Raw genomic sequence first — 9,477 nt, 5'->3', positions numbered from 1 at the left:
AGATTCGAGTTAAAAACTCGCTCTGAAAGAACATATATTCAAAGATTTCAGGCACATTTTCACGATTTTTCAAAAATAGCAGACATACAAGCTCATAGCGCGCCGAGCTTGTAGATCTGCTATTTTTCAATAGCTAAATTATAACAATGTTTAAAACACCAAAAGGGGTTCCCGCCCCAAAATGGGTTAAAGGGGGCATGACAATATAATTATTGTACTGTACATCAAGTTCATGTCGTGATAGCCTGGCCCAGCCCGTGTGGTTTCTGGTGTAGAGGGGTGCGTGTGCCAGTGAGGCAGATTTATGCAAAGTGTTCCAAAGAGCAAACTCAAACACTCTAGCAAAGACTCACTTTTAAAAAGGCTTTAATTTAACGACAGGCCATTAAAAACAATAAAACGCCAAAGATAAAATTATTCTTGACTTTCAAAAGAAATGTAAGATCAAGGCTTATTAACAATTTATAGAAATCAATCAATCAATTAATCAATGTCTAGTGAGCACTACAGACAAGCTCTCAGACTGCCCAACACCACACACCCTGATGTGGTGAGCATTCACGCACGCACAGGCGAACAACATGGCCGTGTGCCAAATTATAAATTAGGCTGTAGTCGTTGAAAACGGTGTGGTCGTTCCAAGGTTATTAAATCTCCCAATTTCCTATTCCAGCCAATCGGAGAGGAGAGCCAAGCCAGAGTGCTGGAGCTGGTTGGGGAGAAACCAGGTGATGTGAACCTGTGCTTCGTCTGTCGGGTGGAAACCTCATATGTCCAAAACTTTACTTTACGTTACTCTTCAGGATTCAAATAAAAAAATAGCAAAAGTAGCAGATCACCCAAGCGTCTTGCATTTCAAGCTTGGAGATCTGACTTTGTGTGGTGCTGTAGTATAATCAAGTAGGACGTTAATTTATGACACAAAAGGTTAGAGTAGACCATGGAGACGGCAACGGCTTATTTATGTGAAATGCACATACTTGGACTTGTCATCTTGTAACATCTCATGCTTCATTCTCGTCAACGGAAACCCATTCAGGGCTTCATGTTGACCTCCATTTTCTCTCCATTTTTCTACAGTCTTTGAGTTCAAACCCAGAGGCCATGTAGAGCTAGGGGAGAAACTGGGGATTTTAAGGCAAAGGTGAGACTTTTCCATTTAAACATTCTCCACAATATCTGCTGTCCATTGTCTTGTAAAGTTTTAATGATTTTGTGTAGCTATTGTGTTATTTCGTAGTGTTATTAATTACACATATTATGTACTGGTAATCTTCACATAAATCAGATATTTTATTTGGAATGAGGTTTGTGTTTAACTTTGTAGATGACATACAGTCAGATCACTCTCTCTGGTATTTGCCCTGTCTAATATTGTAGCTAATTTTCATTTCCTCTCTAGCGTGTAAAACAGTGTCCCCTAATACTTGTGTATTAAAACTATTAAACAAATCCCAGGATGTAGGAAAGAAATTACCAAATACATTTTTGACGGCAACTCCTGTCATGACCTTAATGGAACATTTTCTGTGCATTTTTCTACTGTCCAGAATAACTTTTATACTGATTGTGCTGCATGGTGTGTATAAACCATTAATTATGGATTGTTTTATCTTCCAGGAATCTGGCCCATATCTCTGGCCACCGGTCGTATTATCTGAGGGGAGTGGGAGCCAGATTGCAGACCGCTCTGCAGAACTTTGCCTTGGACATGTTACAACGGCGGGTAAGTCTTGTGTGTGGCAAAGACAACTATGAAGTCTAGATATGAACGTGTGTAGTCATTTTCCTCTACTTGACTGACTGCACAACATCAGGCCTCTTGTTTGTCTTGCCACATCTACAGGGCTTCATCCCCATGGTGGTGCCAGACATTTTGAAAGGAGCCGTTTTCGTGAGTACCAGAACCTTGCTCTCGGCCTGGGTTGCCGGCGTGGTGGACCGGGCACCCTAAGCTGCTATGCTGCGTGCCACTTCCTATCTCTCCGCATTTCATGTCACTCTACTGTCCTATCAATAAAAGCATGAAATCCCAAAAACTAATCTTTAAAAAAAACTCTCTCTCCCCATGCCTTCGGCCTAGTGGAGACAAAAATAACTTTTCTCTCCCATTTGACCTTGACCTCAAATTAGTTGGGTTGACATACCTGGATATCGTTGTAGGACGCACAACAAGCTAGAAACGCGTCACTTCTTCACGCTGCATTTTCAAGCTTTACTTGCAGCTCTGCTATTTCTTATGCTTTTGGATGACGCTGTAGTATGGTCAAGTATTAGGCCAAGTAGGGTATTAAATTACGAGGAAAAAAACCGCCCACAAGTTAGATTAGCATGTGGAGAGAAGAGGTTTCTGCCCGACAGCAATGATATACACAGCCCCTCCTCCTTTTCCTTTCCTCTTTCTCTCGGTCGTCCCCTTCCAGGAGGGCTGTGGTATGCAGCCCAATGCTCATCGCAAAGGTTGACCCCTCGTCTCGGGTAGCAACAGCAAACAGATGATGCACAGCAGCGTGCAGCAGGTGAAGATCACGTGATGCAGGAAGTAGTTTGGTGTATTTGAGTCGGAGCTCAGTCAGGTCTGTCACTCTTCTGAGACAGGAGGGTGAGGTCTGTAAGAAAGAAAGTAATGCTAATGACTATACTGTATATTTTAAAAGAAAATGAAGTCCGCACAGCAGCTCTGCTCCACAGTGTTTTGTTTATTTAAATAACAAAGTGACAAAAAGTCACTTTATCAAAACACTGTGGAGCAGAGCTGCTGTGCCGACTTCCTTTTCTTTTTAACTGCATCTGCCTTTGTCTAGCACCAGCGAGGGACTGGGTGTGCGCAACCCTCTTGTTTTTTAAACGTTTTTTATACTGTATATATTACCATGGCAATGCATAATAATAATAATGACTACAACTGCACTCTGTCGAGTGCCAACTTGCGAGTTGCACTCAAGTAGTACTAGTGCACAAGCAGAGCGTGCAAGTAATCCCGACTGCTACGAACTTACTATCAGCCCCTCTGTAAAATATTGAAATTAAATACTAAAACAACAAATAAACCTTTAAAGAAATCCGACATTAATATAAAATACAATTATTTTGTTTAAAACAGTTTTAAGTTATAGAATATGACCACCATGACATCATACATACATACCACTTTTGGTCCAACCGACCACAATACTTGTGCGCTCTGCTTGTGCAAGTAATAATAATGCATTTTCATGTGGGGGTAAAAAATGTCATCCAATCGGGAGAGTAAAAACTAGTAGTAGTAGTAACTCATATTACTAATAGTAATTTACTACCAATACTACTACAAATAGTATTGACTAATAACTTCATGTAACTTTACGGCTATTTCTGAAAGATGTAACTAATAATGTATGTTCTTAACCTTTGCAGCCATGTCCTGGAAACATTGACTGTTGGTGACACGTTGGTGTTGACTGGCAAGCCTGGACCTAGTTCACAACAAAGCAAAAAAAAGATAAGTATTTTTGTTCCGATTCAAAGCAAAGAATCGCACCGTGTGAAGTGAGTGGTGCAACTCTGTGTGTGAATCACACCGTGTGAAGTGAGTGGTGCAACTCTGTGTGTCATTTCTCTACCGAAACGGTAGAGAAATGACAGTTACCATGTTATGTGGGGGTCCCTCTACTGTACTGTCACTGTACTGTACTGGCACACCCGAAAGCATCATATATACAGTTAATATGTGCATGTGTGTTTGTGTGTGCGTTAGGTTGCGCACAGGTGGTGAAAAACAACCATGTTTTCGTGCTCATACCCAGACACCCGGCCACCCAGTTACCAACACGCATAGTTTCAAGTGTAGCCCATCATGTGTCTCAGCAGATAAGGTCTGGCTGGTTAACTCCAGGGCACTAGAGTGCAGTTTAGATGAGTGGTGTGGTTGAGACATGCTGCTGGTGGGGTGTGTAAAATTAAATGCAAGGAACTGAAATGAGGCTGACTGGCATACCTGAGTGAACTACAGGGATGCCTACTGCTTCCATAGCCAGGAGCAAAGTGTTGGACAGCCTGGGTGCTCTTGGTGTGGAAGCTAGGCTCCTAGTGGCCTTTTTGTTCTGACTTTTGCTGCCACGGTGTCCATCCGATTTGGGCTTTCTCTCAAAATTCAGTTTTTTGGCCTCAATCCTCATGCGGAGTTGGATGAAGCGACGAGTAAATTTTTGGTGCACTCCATGGCATGGTGGAAGGTTGCTGGTCAAAGCCAGTGACTCCCTTTCCAATACTGCCAGTGCAGTACAAGACGTGCGTCTGAAGAGTTGCTCCAATTTTAGCATCAACTCAAACACCTCTGGGGAAGGACGGCAAAGGGCACCTGGTTTATATTCTTTAAGGGCCAGTAATGCAGAGGAGGACATGCTGTCCTCCTCTGCATTACTGGCACACTCTCTGTCAGCTATTTCACAGCTGTTACAGATTTTGTTGTTCTTTATAACACTGTGTGCAATGTAGCCTGCCAGGGTGTAAAGAATGTTCTTCTCGGTGGTTGAGAATTCAGGTGTGGTTGCAGGAGGTCCGTCTTCCATCTCCTCTCTTCGCTCCTCCACTCTGTCTGTAATCTTTTGTATTGGCTCCAGTGTGTCCAGGAAGTCAACTGCAAATTCATTGTCATCATCCTGGTAGCTCCCACTTTTCACAGGTGCCAGAAACTGTGAAACTGATATTAATCTCAGTGCCTGCTGAAATTCCACTGGAGTTGGTGTAGGATTTTTGGATCGTACACAGCCGAATACATTTTCCAGACAGTCCTGGGTAAATTTTGCCGTTAGGACAAACTTGTGTCCTCGTGTTAGCATCTCCTCCTGTATTGCCAGAATAGAGCGAGTCGCCATTACCACCCCTGTTTGTATGGGCTTCCAGCCACCAGTCTTCCCAACCTTAATATTGCAGAACAGATCAATTATGTCGTTGAGGAAGACCTTGGCTTTCTCATACTCCTCCAACTTTAGTCTGCTCAATGCCATAGTGGGATGGCGGGAGGACATCAGATCGAACCAGTGATTGACCTTCTCTAGGAACCATGCTGTTGCTAGATGGGATTGGGGTCGTCCTTCTTTCTGCACCATATATTTCAGTCCAGCACTACTTGAGTGGCTGAAAACATTCATGGCGGGGCCAACTTTCATTTTCTCAAAATGATTAGGCTCAATGGATTTCCTGGACAAGTTTGGAGCTATTTTCAGTGCCATCCCTTCCTGGAAATTAATGAGATCCTTAATGGGCTCTAGTGACACTACATTAGATGTTAAATTCTCTTTTTCCACAACATAATCTGGAATTGTGATTGTGTGTTGGACAAGGGCATTCCTCAGGTTTTTTACCAGATGGGGGACATCAGGCATGAAATACAGCTGCCTCTCTGGGGTCACAGGATGTGGGACAGATGTATTGCTGTAGTCTACCCCAAAAGCTCTCCACATGGCTTGATTAGGGCTACCCATGTCAGTGGTGACGTCAATGACATGAAGCCCAATGGCTTCGGCTCTTTCGATAATATCCAGTATAATTGGTTTGTACACTTTGCCTTGTGTTGAATTGCCACTGTAGTGGTAAGCTACAATCTGTTTCCAGCGTGTTGTAGCGCCAGCCAACATAAAAACGCAGGCGTGTGTTGCTGGTCCAGTGTGATCTGGCAAAGTGACATCCCCATACAGCCGTCCTGAGCCCATGTGTAATTCAACACTTGGAGTGATGGCCATCTCGTCAAGCGTTAAAACACACTCCCTTTCCATCTCACCCATCCCTGCTGCCTTAAGTTTTAGAAAGGTAAAGACCTCCTCTAAAATCCCTGGCTCAAATTTAACCCTTTGCATTCTCGCCTGTAGCGTTCTTATTGCAGGCAGAGGGATTTGCAGATCTCTGAGGGTGTTATAGCCTGTTGGTCCTGCAGAAAACCTGATTTTTAGTGCCTTTTTGATGGTGCTATTACTCCATTTCATCCCCCTTGTATTTATTCGGCCTAATGCCTTCATCTGGTCTTCAGAAAATATTTTGGCTAATTTTCTATCTGTGTTTTTGTTTTTTCTGAGCAAAGCTGCCTTTTGCTTCCTTGATCTTTTTAATGATGCCCGTGCCTTATCAGCAGCCCCCTGTGCTCTGTGAGTAGCCCTCTGTTGCTTTTTTAATTCTTTTCTCAAATCCTCCACTGTGGCGATTTGCTTCTGTAACTCTATTTTTAGAGTGGTGATTTCTCTTTGCTCATCAGGTTCTGCTCTGTCCTCGCTTGGAATTCCTGCTTCTGCTCTGTCGCTTGGAATTTCTATCTCCACTCTGTGATCGCTCACAGGTTCTTCTCTTTCAGCTGTCTGTCTGTCCTCTGTTTGAATTTCTCTCTCCACTCTGTGCTCCCTCACAGGTTCTTTTCTTTCAGCTGTCTGTCTGTCCTCTGTTGGAATTTCACTCTCTACTCTGTGCTCGCTTGGCATTTCTTCTTCTCTGTCCTTGCTAGGAATTCTCTCTCTTTCCTGTCTGTTCTGACTTTTCCTTCTAAGACTCTCAGCCCTTTCACATTCAATCCCTGAAATGGATACAATGGCACACAGTTAGGACACAAGACTTATGTCAGTATGAAATATTATTACTACAAATAGATGTTCCCATACAGGTGCTTCTCAAAACATTAGAATATTGTGGAAAAGTTAATTTAATTTTTTCTATAAAAATAAATCATATATTCTAGATTAATTGCACTTAAAGTGAAATATTAAAAACCTTTTCTTTCAAGTTAAGCATCTCAATAAAGTGACATTTCAATCACATCATATTGTGAAGGTCTGATACCAATAATAACCACTGGAGGACATTTATTTATTAAATTAAAGTGTGTGTGTGTGTGTGTGTGTGTGTGTGTGTGAGAGAAAGAATATGAAATCTTTTTATAGTTTCACAAGATAGTATTACTCAAAATGTTAATGTAACACATCTGTTTACAGTTACACCTTTATTTAATTCCTATTTATATTCAATATTTATTTGTACATATTTACATTGTTTTATCTTGATTGTCTCGTTTCACTTTTGCTTTGGCAATGTAAACGTATGTTTTCTCATGCCAGGTAATAAAGATAATTTGATTTGAATTGAATTGAGAGAAAACCTTTAGCTGAGAGAGATGCAGCAGGAGCCAGGGACGCCATATAAAATTGTGTTGCAGATTCAACTTTTTAATAGATTTCATAGATAGCTTGCCCACACCCCAGTCTGCCCACCGTTCCCTAGTGCCCACTCTGTTTTGGTGCCCTCCCTAGTGCCTTCATAGATTTGTTTGTATTTTTAGACACCCACTTAGTCGCAGCATGAGGCATTGTTTGGGAACTTGTAGACCTGCTATTTTAGATGCTAGGGTTTTAACACATTTTCTTTGTTTTGCAGTACGATCGATGGGACTGAAACCCTGGCTACCTGCCTCTCCAAGACCCCATGTACTGCTGAGAGGAAGAAGTTTGTGTTGGATTTTACAAAGGCTCTGGCCCCCAAGCTGGCCCCTGGCTATCTGGCTGGTAGGCAGGCTGACTGCCTGGCTGGCTGGCTGACTGACTGACTGAGGGCTGGCTGGCTAATGGACTGACTGGCTGACTGGCTAACGGACTGGCTGACTGACTGACTGGCTGGCTGTTTGGCTGGCTGGCTGACGGACTGGCTGGCTGGCTAATGGACTGACTGGCTAACGGACTGGCTGGCTGACTGGCGGAAAGCCACTGGCTGGCTGGCTGGCTTGTATGTTCATGTTGAACCCATTGTAATTTAATTTCACATTTGTTATTTTAATTGTACTAAAGAATGTTCATTAGTTAATGAGTTAATTATTATTGAATAAAAATGGATGAAGTCGAAGATTTGACTAATGGATCTTAATTACTTTGTTGTGGTACTTTAAGGTTTATTTAGCATAAGGTTTATTTAGCATATTTAGAGTTATTTTTGCTCTAAACACATTGATTATAGTCCTGGATAACTGTCTAAAACCTTAAAATAAAAATAAAACACAGATTTTCCTCCGGAGTCACCGCAGAAAAAAAACCTGCAGATTCCGTTTGGCCTTACTTAATACCTCCATGCCATGCCCCATTGATGAAATAATTTGTTTAAAATTATCCCAGACCGCATATCGAGGGCATAAATTAACATACTTTTCAGATGGTCGACATTTCTGTATTATAAATGTTTTTTGATTTTCATGAGCTGTATGCCACAATCATCAAGATTAAAACAAAAAGTTTTAAATATTTCAACTTTATGCACATTGAATCTAGAATATATGAAAGTTTCACTTTTTGAATTATATTATGGAAGAAAATTTACTTTTCCACATCACATTTTTTGAGAAGCACCTGTATACCTACCTACAGTATATTACCTTTTGTGTAACTGTGCTCCCTAACAATTAAGTTCTGTTCAGGTGCTGTTCGAAGTGCAGGTGGCTTCCGTCGTTTAATTGCTGCACGATGTGCAAATATACTCGGTACTGCATCGTCCCTTAGCCTTTTCTTGCCCTTTTTATTTACAAACTGATCTGCCTCAAAGTGTGCCTGTAGAGTAACGGTTGTTTCTTTTTAGATACACAAAGCTACACAAACACTACACATCAACATTATTACAGTGTCTTTACATTACCTCACATAGCTTTCTCTTGTTGACATTCTCTGGCATGGTCATACCCATCCGGCTCACACTGACCAACCACCTCTTCCTCCTTTCAGGTTCAACTGGGAAGCCGTAAAGTTTCGCCCCTTTCTCAGACCGGCTTTTGCAGCCGACTGCCTCACAGCCAACCATATTGCAGCAGCAACTGTCCACAAGGAAAGAAAGAGCAGAGCCCAAGCATTGACTGTATTAGAATGTAAAGGCTCAATTATATGGTCAATCAATATGTTCATTGCTTCTTTATGTCCACATTTAGAAGAGAAACTGTAAAATAAATAATGTTATACTAAAATGATGCTATAAGGCTTATACTAGTATAACCCATTTAGGCCTGACCTACCTAAAAATGTTTAAAATAATCTTCTAAATCCAGATTTTTCAAAAATAGCAGACCTACAAGCTTGTAGCACGCCACCCGGTGGCGCGCTATATACTTGTAGATCTGCTATTTTTCTATAGCTAAATTATAACATGTTTAAAACACCAAAAGGGGTTCCCGCCCAAAATGGGTTAATTCTCGATTCTCTTGTAAACCAATTAGTCCTACATCAGGGATGATCAAATCTAAGATCTAAATAACCCAATCCCCCCCCCAAACCTCCTTAGGATCTATGTGTTGGAAATTGTGGAAGATGTTATGTAGTACATCATGGTCACTGAACATGTTCAAGTCTAAAAAGGTGTCAATATTCTTTCCTTCAAGACAAAAATGGTTTTATAGAATAGGTTGGGAATCCTTCTCGTGGATGCTCACTTTAACACGTAGGCTGCAGAGATGTGCAACAGGTACAGGCAGATGTACTGCAGCTG

At 41.6% G+C, this 9,477-nt stretch overlaps 1 protein-coding gene across 1 annotated transcript; it reads left to right on the top strand.

Moving 5' to 3' along the window:
• Nucleotides 1–356: 356 nt before the first annotated feature.
• Nucleotides 357–1,954, top strand: LOC310870318 (serine--tRNA ligase, mitochondrial-like; the record flags this gene model as incomplete). Its single annotated transcript, XM_083781496.1, has 5 exons — nucleotides 357–550; nucleotides 674–728; nucleotides 1,081–1,144; nucleotides 1,621–1,726; nucleotides 1,847–1,954. Exons 1-5 carry the CDS (start codon nucleotides 491–493, stop codon nucleotides 1,952–1,954), a joined length of 393 nt encoding a protein of 130 aa, XP_083637622.1. The 5' UTR covers nucleotides 357–490.
• Nucleotides 1,955–9,477: the final 7,523 nt, after the last annotated feature.

The sequence above is a fragment of the Protomyctophum parallelum genome (genome assembly GCF_964188405.1).
Source record: "Protomyctophum parallelum genome assembly, chromosome: 14".
In the NCBI taxonomy this organism is placed as follows: domain Eukaryota; kingdom Metazoa; phylum Chordata; class Actinopteri; order Myctophiformes; family Myctophidae; genus Protomyctophum; species Protomyctophum parallelum.
The sequence above is the reverse complement of the archived record's forward strand: the minus strand, read 5'-3'. Positions and strand labels throughout refer to the sequence as shown.